Here is a 17,494-nt window from a genome sequence, read left to right as displayed (position 1 = left end):
ATATGTTTATATTTTCAAAAGTTACACATGACCATAGAGAAGGCAAAGGGTAAAGGAAAAGGGAAAGAGCTGCTGAGGGAGGGCAGCAGCCCTGCAAGGCACGCACCCCCAAAACGCTGCAAGAGCAGCCTGCTGCGTGGGGACCCCGCAAGAGAGCAAGGGGAGAAAGCTGCCGGTGGGAGTAGGGCGAGCATCACCCTTTGGGGGAAACTGGGACGTGGGGTCACTTTTGGGGGGAAACTGAGACGTGGGTTCACTTTTGGGGGGAAAGTGGGACGTGGGGTCACCCTTTGGGGGAAAGTGTGACGTGGGGTCACTTTAGGGGGGAAAACGGGACGTGGGTGCTCACGGACCCCCGTGAGGACCGAGGGCAGAGGCACCCCACCAGCACCACCCCGGGGCCCGGGGCAGCGCCGTGCTCCGAAGGGCGGCCCGGGGCGGAGCGGGGCGGCCAGGCCCGGCCCGGCCCGGCCCGGGGCGGAGCGGAGCGGGGCGGGAGCCGGCTGGGGCTCGGGGCTCGGGGCTCGGGGCTCGCGGCTCGGGGAGCGGCCATGGGGAAGCTGCTGGCGGTGGCTCTCGTCGGGATGGCGGCAGCCCTGGCGGCGGAGCGGCTGCTGGCCTTTCGGTGAGGGCCGGGCGGGGGGGCGGGGGGCGGCCTGGGGAGCTGCGGGCCGCCGGGCACGGCCCCTCAGCGGGGGCACGGCTGCTGCGGCCGCCGGTGGCACCGGGAGCGGGGCTGAAGGGAGCTCTTGGGTTATTTTCCTCTGGTTGACACAGCCCCTGTGTGGGTGAGGTCTCCTCTGACCTCTGCGGACCTCTGTGGTCCTGAGGTTGGAGTTGGATGATCTTGGAGGTCCCTTCCAACCCATTGTGTCTATGCTGCTATGCCCTCCAGCTCTCTGAGCCATACGCCTGCGGTAATTGCAGCTAATTGCAGAAGGAGGTGTGCAGTCCCTGCAGCCAGGACCCCCCCAGGCACAGGTGTGTGTGCACCTTGTGCTAAGTCCGCGACTGCTGGCACCATGCAGTGACCGTGGGGATGCCCCTCTCCCAGTCCCAAGAGCAAACGCAATACCGGGAATCTGGTGAAGCCAGGTGTCCTGTTAAAAGCAGGGTCCCCCAGCGTCTGTGGCACTCTGTGGGTTTTCCTGCAGTGGTGTTTTCAGCAGGCTGCGGCAGAGCAGCAGCCGTAGGGCAGGCAGGGAGCTGGGCAGCGTGCGGCTTCTGATAACGGCGTGCCCTGCAATCGTGGAGGCACAGCCTCAAGAGGAGAGCTGTTGCAGTCCCAAATTCTCCTGGCCTCCCTGCTACCCACCCCCACCCAGAAGGCAGGAATCCAGCAAAGCCCTTTTGCTCTTCGTGAGAGTTGGGTATATTGTGTCTACATAGTATGACACAAAAATCCCTGAAATGCTCAAAAGATAAGGCTTGAAGAACTGTTACAAGCCCTACAGACCTAATTCTTCTTAAATCGGGGTTGTTTATGCATCTGTTATGTTGCTGATAGCTGCAAAATGGTCTTGAGTAAGACTTGCTCAGTGGAAAAGAAATTCTTGTGTGTTACTGACTGAAGTGACACAGATTCTCCTATTGACAATTTGGAGTTGCTAATTCTTCCCTGAAGAAAGCCCTTATCAAATCTATAAAATCCGAGTGTGAATTACACTGTATTGCTGGTTTCCTCAGAAGAAGATACATATATGACGTTGTTCATATATGCATGAACACAATGTTCCTATGTGTATGTATATACGGGCATATATGGATTGTATATATATGAACAATATCTATATGACCAGTATCTGTTGTTCATATATGTACACGAAGTTATCATTTCACAACGCTCTGTACTGATACAGCCCTCAGCTTGTGTACTGCTCAAAACAGCAGCGTGCTTCCAGAAAGATGCTGGCGGTTTGAAGAGAACTGGGAGCAAAACCAACAATTGGAGGTGATTTTCAGTCCTGTCAGGAAAAGGAAAGTTTTGGGACTGCTTAGTCTAGAGAAGAGAAGTGAAAAAGAGAGAGGTCTTTGAATATGTAAGAGGCCGCTGCTCAAGGAGGGGGAATGCCTGCTGCGTGCGTCTCACAAAGCGGGACAGGAGGTGGAGGACTGAAACTGGAACAAGGAAGCGGGTGGGGAGAGGTGCCAAGCACTGGGGTGGCACCAGCTGGCAGAACTCCTGCTTTTCTTGAAGCTGCATCCCCCCCCAGTCTGCACGTCCGATGTGTTTTTGGAAGGCCAGCTAGCTATCTAGGCCATCTGGCTTAGTAGCCAAGGCTGCCGGAGCTAGATAAACTGACACAGTTTGAAAAAGCCTCTGTATGTGCTGTAGGCTTGTGACCAGTGTCCTTTTGAATTACTCTCATTCCAGTTCACAAAGTGTTTCCCTGGGAATGCCGTCGGGATATCATCATCTCTGCCTGGCTGCTGGCTGGGTTCCTGCTGTGCTTTTGGCGCTGCGGGGCTCGCAGACCGCTTGGGGAAAACTCTTGCAAATGGGAAAGGGAGAAGTCCCAGGCAAGCAGCAGTGCAAATGCTGGGTGTGATCGGCCCAAGCCAGGGCACGGCTCTGCAGGGGACACCGGGGGCAAGCGTGGCTAGATTTTGCTGTGGGATCTTTGCATTCAGAGTGTCCTGTGCTTGGAGCAAGTACGTCCTCAACAGGACCGCACAGCACGCGTGCAAAGAAGGATGCATTATTAGATGTCAGTCTAAAAGCTTTTTAAGATGAAGGGACAGGGAAATTAATCCTGAAAGTCCTACTTCCAAGTCCCACTTGTTAGGACATGAGCAAGCCTGCCTTGCAACAACACTGTTGCTGCTTTTGGATGTAGAATAAGAAATGGAGCGAGTAGCTGCTGGTGGCCTGGCCACCAGACGTAGCCAGAGGTTGGGGTAGAAGGTTGCCCTCTCCTCATCTGAAACGCTGGTCCTGACTGCAGGCTGCTGCTAGGCTTAGGTGGCTGAAACCTGAAGAAAGCGCGGCCGACCCTTGAGTTATTTTGCCGTTTTAGCTGTGGTGGGTGGCACAAGCTCGTGAAAGCTCGTGAAACTCCTGAAGTGGGTCAAGCTCCTGGAGATACTCAGTTTAGGAGAATCATTTAATCTCTGGAAGTCTGTAACCACTGTGGTGGTTTGGAGCAATTGTTGTTGTCAGGTCTGGGTTTTGCTTATTCAGTAATTTACATCTGATTCATCGCTGAGATATGGCAGGCAATAAACTAAAGACACACAAGGAGTGTTACTTTTTTTAGAAGTGGCTGTGTGCTGTCAACCTGCTCTTTTCCCTTGCAGGAACAGACTCAATGCTGCACGGGAAATCGACCCTGTAACCCTCCCGAATTGCCAGCTCATAAAAGGGATTGGTATGTATTCAAAACCGCCGAGTCCACTGCTTTTGTCTGGTCTTATTCTGAAACAGGTTGTTAAAGCCAGCTTCTCAGCCTGATCCTGAAAGCGCATTTGACTTTCAGACACGCTTTGCTGCTTGGGCTTTCAGGGTAGGGAGAAGCCACAGGGAGAAAATTATACCGAAAAACTAGTTCGTTTGGCATCCTGCTTTTTGTCATCGGCATTTAAAGCTTCTGTTCCTTTTTTTTTTTTTTTTTTAATTTTATTTTTTAGATAACAAGTACCTTGCAAACGCGGCTCCTTTGCTAAGTCACTGAGTTTATTTGGCATTCAGATGAGGGTGTGCTGGCTGGTGGGGCAGGTGCCTTCAGGTGGCTGTCAGCTGGTGACAGCTCTAAGACAGGCCACGCTGCGAGGGTGGAAGCCTTCAGACAACTCCCCAGGCATGTGGTGAAGGAGCTGCCCGCCTGCTCGGGGCCCCTGGCTCAGCTCCTCATTTTGGGGACGTTTAGGATAGGACAGTGCAAACGGCAGACAGAGTTCAGCGCAGCCGCACAAAGTAGCTGTGTGGTTTCAAAGACCAAGGGGTCATATTTGTCATCTTAGTCTGGTTTGTGAAGAGGTTCAACAGAGCAGCTGGAATGTTGACTTTGTACTTCAGGTCACGTGTTTAACACATGGGAATGTTTCTAACTTTTTTTTCCTTCTCCCGTTCGTATAACCCCAGTATAAAACTGATAGCTTTAAACATGCCGTCCATCTCCCTTTCCCCCAAATTCTACTTTTTAAACTTAATAGAGCCTTAATGGCTTCTTTTTTCCCGCTTCCGTAGTATTTTCAGAAATGTCTTATGTTCTGTTGAAATTTGCGTGGATTTTGCATGGGTGATAAAGTCTTTGGACGAGACTTAAGAGCCTCACCTTTCAGCTCGCTGAGTCACTGTGTTGATTTCGTCAGTCTTGCCTCTTCCTCACGTCAGGAACATCTTTGTAAAGTCACATTACTGCAGTGAATGAGCGTGTACAGAGTTCCTTCGCCTGGGGTTATGTGCAGAAGAAGTCATTAGAAACTGCAATGGAAAAAAAACTTTCCAAGTCTTCAAGATTGAGCTGTAACTTACTCAAAGAAGACTCAGGATAGTGCTTGTTTGATGATGATTTGTATGTACATCACTTCTGAGTAATTATTTTAAGCACATCACCATCTCTATTTTACAAGACCTTTGCAAAATGCTTGCTCAGTTGAGGAAAGGGAGAGAGCTGGAAATCACAGCCGTAGTTTTGTTTAATTTCCAAACAATATCTCACTTTTGGTGCCTGACATTTACATGGGGATTAGGTGAATTCTGAGAACCCAACTCTCCTTGGAGGCTGCAGCAGACCAATTTACAGGGCTTCATTTCTGCTTCTCCACGGGCTCCTAAAACACCGGCCCTTCACACGGAGCCGCGCGCCTCGCCTTGGCTCCGCTCTGTCATTTGCTGCTCTTCAGAAAAATCAAAAGACGAAGCTCGCTCAGCAGGTCCGATGTGGTGGAAACGGAAACAACAAAGGGTTGCTGCAGATTTAAAAGTTTGCATGTCCATGCAAATGTCTTCTGAGATTCGTTTCATGTGACCGGGAGGGCTAAATTACTCGGGGAGACCGAGGAGCCCTAGCATCAAGGTGCCGCATAGGTAGCACTGCTCAAACCAGGGCTTTTCCCCAGATCTGGACGTTTGCTCACGTGGGTGGCTTTGTTTGAGATGTCTTTGTACCTGTGCATCTCGGTCCTCCTGGGCCTTTGTCCTTTAAGATCCTATGATACACTTGGCTAAACAGTCTGTCTTTATTTTAATCTTTAAAATAGCCCTCGTAGCCTCTTAAGTGGGACATAGGTAATGGGCTGGGTCAGCTCTGAGCAAAACAATCTTCGACTATCCACCATGTACGTGGAAGCACAGGCATCTGGTGCAGTCTATTGCAATTACTTGGAAAGCGACGTGCCAGTAGTAAAGGAAGCAAACCTGGAGTAACTGGAAAAATTCTCTAGTGGACCCTTTTATTTCTGCGCAACTTCATCCTGCTTTCTCTCTCTTTTTAAAGACTTTGATCTGTTCTGCTTTTCAAATGTTGTGCAATATAAGCAAAGATGCAAACATTGAGCAAAGAAACAAAAAAAAAATGTAGCTCATCCTAAAGCTCATTCACAAATAGGCAGAAAGGGATAGATTTGTTGAATAAACACTGTCTTCTGAATTTTCTGGGTGTCTAATCACGTTGCTGGTTTATAATAAGCTAACCGTATGCCCCGAAGTAATTCCTGAAGTTCAAGAAGTGACCGCATAAACTGCTGGAGAAACTTGCATTTTGGAATGACGCCTGGGATACGGGCATGCTATCTGCTTCCTTTGGGACACCAAACTCATTTTTTTTTGCTAGATGCATCAGCAGAACACCGCGTACTACGATAAAATAAAGAACAGAATAAATCATGCTTCTAGGATAGACAGCAACTTTTCTTGGTATCTTGATTTAAAAAAGAAACCAGCCCTACCTATTCCGATATTCTGGTGGACAAGCCCTCGGTGTGGCACAGCTGGGCACTGTGTTGCCCAAACTTCAGCTGTTTTTGACACCTAACAGGTCAGTTCCTCTCCCTTCTTCCACAGGTGCCAGTGAGGGCAGACCCTCCCATCACATCCCCCCGGGGTCCCCGCAGCTCTGTCTCCCTCTCCAGCTCCTGCAGGATGCTGCTGAGCGAGCTTTTTCCTGCTTTTCCAGCCGTGCTCGCCCTCTGCCACAGGCGCCAGGAGCCCAGGAGTGCCCAGAATTTGCTTTGCTCCGCAGTTTCTAGGCGGCAGTGAGTGCTTCTGCAATTCCTAAGCAGCAGGGCAGTGCTCTCGCTTCGCTCCTCTCCCGTCCCAAATTTGCGCTTTTTAACCACCCACTGCCAGTGAGCTCTCTTGTCTCCGTGCTTGGCAGCATCTCGTTCAGAGGAAATAAATTACACCTCACGCTATTTGCTCGCTCACCAGCGTGGTCTGCCAGCCAACGCTGTCTGTCTAGCTCATGTCACCACGAGCCTCTTGACATTTATCCATGTTATCTCTGCAGCAATCCCCGCAAGTGGGCAATTGCCACCAGCCCCGTTTTATAAACGGGTCCAGGCTTGTGGAGCCCAAGAGCTGGGGCGAAGAAAAGGAGCTCGTTGCTTAAACCAGCACGTCAGTAGAGCTGAACATTCAGATTTTGGTTGGGAAATGCAGGCTCTAAACACCTCTGTGCCCGCTGCCTCCCAGCCCAGTCGAAATTCAGGAACAGCCGGGAGGTGGGGAGATGGGCTGGCTCCCCACACAGCATGGCTCGGGACCTTTGGCTCTTAAGAAGGCAGCGATCTTCAGCTTGTCAGTGCGGTGGGGGGCGCGGGGGGTCGTGAGGCTGTCCCCATCCCTTGTCCCTCCAGGGGAAGTCGCGACACTGTCTCCCCAGGGAGGAGGGTGCTTCTGGCACTTGCCTGGACGGGTGAGCTCGGGGACCCAGTTCCTCCCTGGGTAAATTACAGCCTGGCCGGATTGCTGCTGGGACAATGAGGACTTGCGTACAGCCAAGCTCTTTGCTCCCTGGAGCAACAGAGCTCCAAAGTCCGTGTCACCAGCCCTCCGTGTCTCGCTCCGCTGCAGGCAGCCCCTGCAGGACTGCAGGACGTGGCTTGGGAAGTCACGAGGCTGGGATGGCCCCGGTGTGTCGTGATAATGTGGGGCAGGGGAGGATGTGATGGTGTGACCCACGGGGTGCGGCTGGCCCCTGGAGCACAGCTCGTCGGGAGCTCTGCTTGTGCTGCTGATTTGCTGGGAGCACTGAGAGGATGGGATGGCAAACGTGCTCCTGAACCGGACTAAAGCTCTGTGGAGAGCACTTGATCAAAGCCTGAAATTGCTTTAGTGCTCTTACTGAAGGGCTTTTATTTTCTTTTTTTCGTAGCAGGGAAAAATATTGCAGGGGCTGCAGGAACTGGCGATATTGGAAGTGATTACCCACAGTTAAAAATGCGGCCTGCCTATTCAAGTCCTTAGCTGTTAAAGATAGAGCGGGTTCTCTGCCAGTCGAGAGCTTTAACTAAATATTTGGCTATTCATCTCAACAAAGTGTCCCAGCCCAGCCACAAGAATCGGCGTGCAGAATTCCCTGGGTTGCCTGGTGTGAGCGCGGGGGCCGAGTGATTCCCGCAGCCCTGCCCGACAGCCCCTTCATCTGCAACCTGCACCAAGCGCTTGCTGCAGAGCTGAACATCCCACATTGCCCGGGGGCTGCGGCACTGGGGGCACCCCAAAGCCTCTGGGGAGAGGTGGTGACCCCAGGGCTGTCGCCGGACCAGGAGTGCTGCTCTTGCTGTTAATACCCTGCTGAATTTTATCGCTGAGCTTTATCTGTTGTGCAGCTGCACCAGAAAGTGGCGTTCGTGTGAGCTGGGATTGTGCTAAATGGGAGTTGGTTTTTTTTTTTTTTTTTTTCCAGCGGAGAATTGTTAAGTTGTTTTCTCTTTCTTGCAGAAAGGGGCTCGGAAGACATCGACATCCTTCCTAACGGACTGGCTTTCATCAGCTCCGTAAGTGCCCGCGCTCCCTCTCTGCGCAGGGGCTGGCCTGCGTCCTTGTCTGCAGAGGGAAGAGGTGAAACCCGCAGCACGGGCTCCTTTTCTGCCTCCCCTGGCTGGCTCCTTGGGAACTGCCCGGTCTTGAGTCGGCTTCCCCAACGTTTCCTTCTGCTTGAGCAAGTGCATTTCTCAACACAGAAGTGCTGGTGGCGGCTCTCACGCGTGTATCCCACTGCACTTGTGTAACCCTGAATTTCTTTCATGCTGCTTGCTTGAAATGTTGAAATGTCAACCTCTCCCTTGTTGAAAAGGTGTGTCAGCTCCCTATCATCTTAAAAAAAAACCACACGAAACACAGATTTTGTGTGCTGATTTTGTTGTTCCTGATTGTTTCTTTTAGCCTCTAGGCTATAGTTTCTCAAGCTTTTCTTCAGAATCAGGAGGCCCAGGGATTATTTTCTAAAACAAAAGCTGTTTTTGTTTTTTTTTTTTGGATTTACGTGCTCTGGGGACACACAGAGAACAGTATCATTGCAAAATTCATGGCAGAAATTGTGAGCTGCCACAGAACTGCCACTCACTGTGGCTTTCGTGCCACCACAGGGTAGATGCTGGTGCCCTGTCCCCAGCAGCGTGGCTCCCTCGGCCCTGTGACTTCAGGGTGCACGGGGGGAGCAGAGCCTGTCGCTCTCCCTGCATTGCGGCACGGTGGGTTAGAGCAGAAGGCAAGGCTGATGCACGCTTGCAAGCCCAAGCAAGGCTCCAGTGTTTTCAGCCTTGCGGTGCTCCTCGTACTTGTCATCCAAAAACGATTTCTTATATTTTGATTTTACAGGGTTTGAAATACCCAGGATTAAAGAGCTTCGCACCAGACAAACCAGGTGAAATATTTTTGATGGATTTGAATGAAGACAAGCCCAGAGCAGTTGAACTGAGAATCAGCCGTGGGTTTGACCTGGCATCCTTTAACCCTCATGGGATCAGTACTTACATAGACAAAGGTAAAGAGAGCTTTGACGCGAGATGGTATTAAATCTCAGCCTAAAGAGCAACGGGAATCCCTTTGGGGTCTTGCATTGTAGCCCCAATAGCCTGCGTGCACTTGGTGGGGAACAAAAAGGTTTTCAGGCATTTGGTCTTTTGGGGTTCTTTTCTAGAGGTCGGCTGCAAACTGCCTTTGCATGCGGTCTCAGCCTGTCTGAGACAGAAAGCTGCCCTGTATATTGAAAGGAAAGAAACCACGAGAGATGTTTCAAGAGGTGTAAGCCACACGAGGTTTATTTTGCCAGTTTACATCTGTCTCACCCTCGGGTTCAAGGGCTTTCAGGCGACACATGCTTCACTGACTAGCAGCGACCAGACAAGAGGCAGCGAGTGCTCTCCAGTGACAGGCCATGGCCACCACTAGAAGATCCCTTATGCTCTCCGTCCTCTCTTTTTCCCCTGTCCTTTCACTGAGGCTTTTAGCAAGGCGATTAGAAGTCCTGCAAATGCTAAGAGAAAGAGACTCATTCCTGCAGCTTCACCTGCATACAAAGGCAGGTACCCTTTACGTGAAGCGCTACTGGAGAAATTGGTTGGCAGATAATTTAGGGTCTCACCTGCAGAGGGACTGCAGCTTTACAGGGAGTACAAGACAAGGCTTGAGGGCAGCTTTCTCAGGTGAGGTGGATAAACCAAAGCGCCCACATTTGCTAGGGTTCCAGCCCTCCTTCCCAGCAAGCTGTGGCTATTTCATATAAGCAGTCACTGTGGGGCATCAGATTGCAAAACCCAGTGCCCTGGACACAGAGATGGTGCCCTTACTTAATTTCTCCCTTGGTAAAAATAGGAAAAATCTAGTTTATATGGCAGTGCTCCATAGGGTGAGCCCAGTCAAAGGGTAGCTGGAGATCTGGATCCAGTTGCAGTGGGATCCTGTATTGCTTTGTTACTCGTCATTCTGCTTCTGAAGAGCCGGGGGGAAATGCACCAAAACCAAACCCAAAGTGTTCCATACTGGTGTTGCAGAGATCTAGTGAAATTCATCCTTTTTCCATTTCCTTCTTTTAAGACGACACCGTGTACCTCTTTGTTGTGAATCACCCACACCAGAAGAGCACAGTAGAAGTGTTTAAATTTGTAGAAGATGACAATTCTCTTGTACATCTGAAAGCCATTCGACATGACCTTCTGACAAGGTACTGGAGCCAAATACAGTCTTCCCCCAGAAGAACAGTAAAATCCAATGTAGGATGATTTGGGTTTTAGAGTATTATTAATACGAAATATTTTCTCTTTAATCAGCTTTCTGGTTCCTCTTATTGATTACTTGTTATCCTTACCATTAAAAACTGTGTTCCTCCAGTCTCTTCTATAATGACATTTTTAATAGTTGTACCCCTAAATCACTCGTAAGCTCCACTGCGACTGATGCCAGTGAATTAGCTTGGTTTGGCACTCACTTCCTCTCTCATGTAACCCAGTCTCAGCTGATTGCAGATATGAATCTTCAGATACTCTATTATTCTGAATTTGCAGTGTTGTAAAAATAAGCATACTTTTAGCTATTTCTTTTTTCATTTCTTTTTGCATACAGAATTTTCTTGGTCTGCACTAATGCAAAATGACTGTAAGATAAAGGTAGCCTGAAAGATAAAGTTGTCACAACTCCTACTGTTCTTTTCTGGTTTCCAGCTGAATGTAATCAAAAGAAAGAAAAAATTCTGTGGGCTTGTAGACAGGTAGCCAGATCTCCAGTTTATGTCCTACCATCCTGGTCAGGTTTCAGCACTGCATAGGTCTGGACGTTTTCCCTTTCCCTTTCCCTTTCCCTTTCCCTTTCCCTTTCCCTTTCCCTTTCCCTTTCCCTTTCCCTTTCCCTTTCCCTTTCCCTTTCCCTTTCCCTTTCCCTTTCCCTCTCATTTTCTCATTTTCTCATTTTCTCTCTCTTTTTTTTTTTTCAGTGTGAATGATATAGTGGCTGTGGGGCCAGACAGCTTCTATGCTACCAACGATCACTACTTCTCCGACTTCATCTTGATGTTCTTGGAGATGTTCTTGGGTTTAACCTGGTCAAATGTTGTTTACTACAGTCCAAAAGAAGTTAAAGAAGTAGCAGCTGGGTTTTATTCAGCCAATGGAATTAACATTTCACCTGATAAAAAGTAAGTTTCTACTGGCCTCAGATTTTGTTCAATCAGACACACGAATGCTGAAATCCTACTCGGGGCACACAGGACCTCTGTGGTCAGTGGCTAAACTGGCTCATACAAGGCAAGGTGCTACCTGTAAAAGATAAGCGATGCAAAGGGTTTGTAGAACAGAAGTCAAATGTCTTTAACTGCACGCAGTGTTTCCTGCTCTGCGTGGTGGTTTGTGTACAATTGGAGCAAAAGCTGTTCCATTTTAACCGGCCGATACAGAAGTTTGTGCATATTGCTTGCAAGGATCAATGGGGCAGAATTTCTGAAAGCGAGGAATGCTCTGCAGTCCTCAAGTTTGTACGCTGGGTTAGCCAGTCGTGTGGCTTAGAGGGGTGGCCTTAAATTAAAAAAAAATAATAAAAAAATAGATCTGGGGATATGACAAACCCAGGCCTGCTTCAGTGTCATAATGGAAGAATTGGCACAGTGTGAAGCTACATTAGTGTCTCAGCAGGCTGGCTTTGGTTCAGTGCACTCTGGCCTGCTTGAAATTTCTATTACTATGCGAGGACTGTGAGCTGGCATTCCCTGCAGGAGGAGCTGGGTTTACACATGAGGAAGTGACTGTTTTTGGGGGTCTGCTTACTCATGCACATTGCTAAGAGGTGCTTTCTTTTGAAGGTACATCTACGTTGCAGATATATTAGATCATAAAGTCCATGTTATGGAAAAGCATGCTAACTGGAATTTAACCCATGTGAAGGTAAGGTGCTGCTGTTCCCAAAAAAGAGCTACGTGCAGGTTTCAGACAGATCAGTCCCCATGAGGCTTCACCTCTCAACCTGCTCACGTGTGAAGTTCTGATCTGGAACAGCTCCTGCCGCGGGTTGGTGCCCCGCTGCAGAGCTGCAGGTCTTCACCAGCAGGTCCCACCAGCAGCAGAGAGGGATCCTGGAGTGCTGCTAGAGCCATGGTGGAAGGCTGCCTCGGGCAGCGTGGGTGACTCCACCAAGCACAAATAAAACCAACACCAGAATGGCTTGAAGGCAGCTGAAGGGGAAGGCTCAGAGCAGCAAGCAGGCTCCCAGCTCGGAGGAGGGGATAAAGCACACTGGGTGGGGGGAGACGGCCCTAGGGGAGGAGAGAATGAAAAGAAATCAGCCTAGGTTGTGTGCAATGAGAGTCATGGATAAGCCTGTTGATAATGACTGAAAATAAGACAGGCTTATACTTTGCATCCAGAACTTCTGATAGATTTAGTGTCTCTCTCGTTTTCTCTCTGTGTTGGATAGACCCTGCAGCTGGACACTCTCGTCGATAACTTGTCTGTCGACCCTGACACTGGGGACATCTGGACAGGATGTCATCCCAATGGGATGAAGCTCTTCTACAATGATCCAGAAAATCTTCCTGCCTCTGAGGTGCCTTTTGGGAGATGTCATTGGTCTCTGGGCTATGTCTGTGCCAGAAAGCGGCAATGTCCATATCATCCTGGTTTAACTTAACATAGAAACAGTGCCTGGCCGGCCTCTGTGAAGGCAAAGAAAGACCACGCTGGCTCCCAGCTGAGAGCTTCTGCTCTCACATGGGAAACCTGAGCAGCACTCCCTCAGTTTACAAACACCGATTCAGACCCTTTTGAGACAACAGAATAATTTCCACTTAGCAGTTCAGTCAGTCTGGACTCCTTAGGCTGCTTTCTGTGCAGCTGTGGTGGCGCAATCAGGTTTTGATGAACTGTGTTAATTACTGAGCCAGCACCTCTGTGCCAAAGGAAAGCACTGACTGAGCGCAAAGCAGGGCCAGAAGCGTTCTCTCTGGAATGATTTGTCTGTGCAAGTGCTGCTCATCAGCAGGTGACACTGCAGCAGTCCTTCTTCCCACTGCAGTCCTTCTTCCCTCTGCAACCAGCGAGGCCCTGCCAGCGGAGCGCTAGCGGCGGGGCTTGCAGGTGCTGCTGGCCGGACGTTTGGCTTTAGAGCTGTCTGATGCTCCCCATAAGACGCTTGTCAAAATTATCCCGTTCGGTAGCAGTAGATTTAGGATAGAGGGCAGTTGTTTACTCTGGAAAAAGAACCCGTGGCCCTGTCACAGGGTGAAACTGCTGCCGTACGCAGCAGCTGATCCAGCCAATTTATTTAAGTTAACGTCCGGATGTTCCCTCTGCCCTCGGGGGGGATTTCCACCCGCAGCACTCTCAGTAGATGTGTCCCCCTCCTCCGGCAGGTCCTGCGCATCCAGAACATCCTCTCGGAAGAGCTGACGGTGACGCGCGTGTACGCCGACGATGGCTCCGTGCTGCAGGGCAGCTCGGTGGCATCCGTCCACGATGGAAAGCTGCTCATCGGCACCGTCTTCCACAGAGCCCTGTACTGTGAGCTATAGCTGGTCCCGGGTAAGAGCTGTCACAGGGGGAAGGATTTAGTTCCTTGTGAACTCACCTAGTTTGTGCTAGATTTCCTAAGGATGAGACTGTTCCAATAAACGTTAACCAGAGCCATGGAAATGCATTGTAGCCTTCCTCTCCGGAAGGAGAGTTTTACATAGCAGTAAAGGAGATGGAACTGAAGGTGAGAAACCAGCTTCTATTTAGAGTGGAGTACCTCATAACAGTAACAAAGGGTAAAGCAGAAGTTCAAATTCAGATGACAAATGACTGAAACCATCAGCCTTCGAATTGTCTGTTGCGACTGGATTTCTGGGTTTTGTCTGAGAAAATTGGTGTTGTTAATGAGAATTACTAATGACCAGTCTGGTGTGCTTTCTTGTCACTGACCCTGGCCTTTCCTAGGGACTGTGCTAGGGGTTCTTTTTCTAAGCCTTCCTGATCCGGGCTTTCCCTAACACTTCAGAAATCAGTGGAAGGAGAATAAATGATATTTTAGGCTCACTTCTTCCCTCTTCCCCTTTTAAACCATTTCCTAACATTACTTCACTTTCATGAGTCTTAATCCTGCTGAGAAAAGAGGGGGCATCGCTCTGGAGTGGTTTCTTACTGAGCCTTCCAGAGGGAGCTTAAAGAAGACTGTTTTTTTCTTAAGGAGCAGGAAACAAGTCCCAAAGACCTCCAGTGAAAAGCACATTGGCTGTCATTGTCTGTCACAGCACAGGGAGCCTTCGCGGGCGCTTTGCCACAGTGACTGCCACCAGGCGCGGGTTGTGCCTGTCCTGTGCCGAGCTCCAGGCGGTGCGGAGCTGATTTCAGCACGGCTGGGCACCCGCTCCACAGTCACCCATCGGCACTTACCAGCAGCATTGTACTCTGCCCTGCTAAAGGACCTAGCTGGGTTTCCATCCACTGATGTTTTGAGGGTGGTGGTGGTTGGTCGTCGTTTTCAATAAACAGAATTAAGCGTCCTCTGCAGCTGGAAATCGGTTCCGTGCTTCGCAGCGCGCACTGCGGGACGCCGGTCCTGGCGAAGCCACCATCTGAACCACTGCTTGCCTGCCTGCCCCTGAGCGAGCTCTGCTTGCCTTAGCGCGGCTGGCCTCGCACACCGAGCGGCTCCTGCAGCTCCTTGTCCCACCTCCGATCGCTGCTGCTGCCTTGTGAAGGACACCTATTTGCAACTGCTGGGCTTGCCCCTCTGCTGCCCGGCACTGCCGGCGCAGGGAGCTGTGCCTACGAGGCGCTCTGCGTCCCACCCGCAGCGTCCCACCTGCAGCAGCCCTGCCCAGCGGGTGCTGCAGGGGCCTGGTGGTGGCTAGGGGTGGGGACGGGCGTTTCGGGCTGTCGGGACGCAGCAGGACGCCCTCCCCTCTCGGGCACAGCGCTGCGTGAGTCGCTCGGCGCACAGACTGTGCCCGCAGCTCCTCTCCAGCAACGTCCAGCCCTAACCCGGGGAGCTGAGCGCTGCCCAAGGGCTGCCGTCTGCCTCTGGAGGCTTCGGTAACCGGGGACTGGTCCAGCTGCAGGGCTTCAAGTTGTTTGCTCGCCACAGCGTGCAGAAGGCTGATCAAGTGCCCCTCCACTGCACAGAACTGGCCCCAGATGAGGACGACTTTGTCTCATTCTTTGCAGGACTCGGCTTTAGCACCAGCCAACAGCACCACGTGCTCAGCAATGTCATTTACCGCAGCTCTGCCTTTGCTGCTCCTTCCTTAGCCATTTCTCTCCCCGCAGGATATTTTCAATTTCCCTGGGAAGCGGCGTGCTTTCCTGCAGGGACCTGCGGCCACTTCCAGCGCTGAGGAACACACGGTGTTCCCGGAGCAAAGCAGCAGGACTGATCTGAAGGAAGGGCTCACAATAAAGAGAGGCTGGGCTATTAACTCACTAGTGATTAGCCATCAACATCTTGAGCTAGCTTTGTAAAATGATTACTTTGTTTGTGTCACTATTTGTTCTCAAGTTCGAAGCGGTGGTAAGAGCTGAAACACCGACTAGTCACTGTTTTGGGACTACATTTATGCTAACCCTAACCATAACCCTAAGCCTAACCCTTAAAACTAACAGCCCTACCCCTAACCCTAACCCAGGCATTTCAGAAGCCAGCCTGCAGGTATCGGTGACAACCTGTACCAACTACGAGGACACAGGCGTGATGGCTGCAGGCTCAGGATGCTGCTGGGCAGACACATTTTACACGCAAGTTTTGGACTTAGAGCCTCAATGCTGTAATGTACCTATTTTAACTAAGTTCATCTGGTTTTATGGGTTAGGCATGCTTTTATCTTCCTGCAGGTGGTGGCCGTATCGGCAGAAGGAAACGTTTGTGATTCAGCCACGGGGAAACCCAGGCTGGGTTAGGAGGCTTCCCATCCAGATTAAGGGCCGAGTACTTGGCCTAGATTCGGCCAGATGTAAATCCTAGGGGCTGTAGTCACTAGACATATCGGACAGTCAGTGCCCTCCTAATTTAATGCGTTACTAAAACAGAATAAATAAAAATACAGACTTGATACCATGTCCAGCAGGTGAACTGTACTTTGACTATGTAGAACATCCATTACCGCTAACCTACACTTGAGAGTAACATGTTCAATAAACCAAAACTAACGCAGTTTTAAAGACAAACATCGGCCAGCATCAGTGTGAAGGCGGCCTATTTGTACATCAACCTGCAGCAAGACTGGATGTACATTTCATCTGCATATTCAGATTAAAAACGCCATTATCTTTCCTTACTCTATTTTTTTAACCTCATTTAACATAATTACAGACTGTACATGATCCAACCTGATGCCTGGGAATCACGGCCCTCTGGCCAGGAGCTGGGATTAAAGCAATCTTCAGCAGCGACCAGAAAGGAGGAAGGAGCAAGTGGGGCAAGGCTCCCCCCGCTGCGAACCCGGCACGTGCAGCAGCAGCTGCCCTCCCGTGCTTACCATTTATTGTGTCTTCCGAAACAACCAACGACTGGGCAGGAAAGTGAGGACTCGGAACAAATTCTAATAAAGATTCAGGATTTCTCATTTTATTGCATTCGTTGTCTAACAACAATAATACTCATTGGCAAGAAATTTATTTACACTAACAAATTAACTTCAAACCACAAGGCTTTGCTGTTTGTATTTAAACTGTAAGAAAACAAAGGGCCACCATGATGTTTTGTTTTGATGTCTCCAAATAACTAAATATTAAAGAAAATTGTTTCGGGGAAAACTCAACAATCTATAGAAGTTCTTATTAACCAAGCACAAGGGAACAAGCTCAGACATGGCACTACTGCGTCTTTCATGCAGATGATTAGACACCAAGATGTACAAACGGAAAGTTCAGGATCAACATGCACTTCATATACATTTAACCTCTTTAAAAAACAACAGAAAAAGGAAAAAATCTGAAGCGCAACCACCTCTTCGACCATAGAAAAAGAAACAACGTAAGAAGCCAATTTTTACAGTGAGCACAGTGCATTTTAGACCCACCTCTGTCAAACCATTGCTTAACGCCTGCGGCAGAAGCACCGGTCCCACCGCCCCTTGCAACAGGAAGCGCACTTTATAATGAGGGATTGGAGGGCTCAGTGTCACGGTGATGGTGTCACAGCTTCGAAAAAATCACAGTCCTACAGGTGGAGAAGCTACAGTAAGACACGCAGAGGAGGTTAACGAAAGGGACTCTGCAATCCCGCCGTCAACTGCGATGCCTGGGTACGTCACGTTGGGTGTCACGCACAGCCCCGCTCAGAAACGAGCTGCTGAAGGCGCGCCAACAGAAACCAAAGTCAGGTTTAGAAAATACGAAGATGGGTTTTTGTTCCCAGAATAGTAACACGGACACATCAGTCTCGCCAAGCTCCCCCTCACCACAAAACCACCCCAAGGCCAACAAACAGGAAGACCTCCAGAGAAGCGCCATGGGGATGGTTTTAACAGAACTCCAAAATCTCGCCATCTGCTAAATACTGGAGACCCTACAAAAAACACAAGGGAAGCTCAGGGCGAAGGCTTCACTCCTCCGCATCCCCTCCAGCCCCGCAGCTCCCAGCTGGTGG

At 50.1% G+C, this 17,494-nt stretch overlaps 1 protein-coding gene across 3 annotated transcripts; it reads left to right on the top strand.

The window, feature by feature from the left end:
- The first annotated feature begins 469 nt into the window (after window positions 1-469).
- On the top strand, window positions 470-16,469 carry LOC121066201 (serum paraoxonase/arylesterase 2). 3 transcript variants are annotated; one of them, XM_040549621.1, is made up of 10 exons: window positions 470-625; window positions 3,298-3,368; window positions 7,886-7,941; window positions 8,765-8,930; window positions 9,983-10,109; window positions 10,875-11,075; window positions 11,736-11,817; window positions 12,347-12,475; window positions 13,281-13,449; window positions 16,217-16,469. In XM_040549621.1, exons 1-9 carry the CDS (start codon window positions 552-554, stop codon window positions 13,437-13,439), a joined length of 1,065 nt encoding a protein of 354 aa, XP_040405555.1. In that variant the 5' UTR covers window positions 470-551; the 3' UTR covers window positions 13,440-13,449; window positions 16,217-16,469. The 3 variants fall into 3 exon arrangements, with proteins under 3 accessions (XP_040405555.1, XP_040405556.1, XP_040405554.1); XM_040549622.1 differs by lacking the exon at window positions 16,217-16,469 and adding an exon at window positions 15,739-15,955; XM_040549620.1 differs by lacking the exon at window positions 16,217-16,469 and having other exon boundaries at window positions 13,281-14,411.
- The last annotated feature ends 1,025 nt before the right edge of the window (window positions 16,470-17,494 follow it).

This window comes from Cygnus olor, chromosome 2 (genome assembly GCF_009769625.2).
Source record: "Cygnus olor isolate bCygOlo1 chromosome 2, bCygOlo1.pri.v2, whole genome shotgun sequence".
NCBI classification, from domain to species: Eukaryota; Metazoa; Chordata; class Aves; order Anseriformes; family Anatidae; genus Cygnus; species Cygnus olor.
Note: the sequence above shows the minus strand (reverse complement) of the source record. Positions and strands in the feature narration are given on the sequence as shown.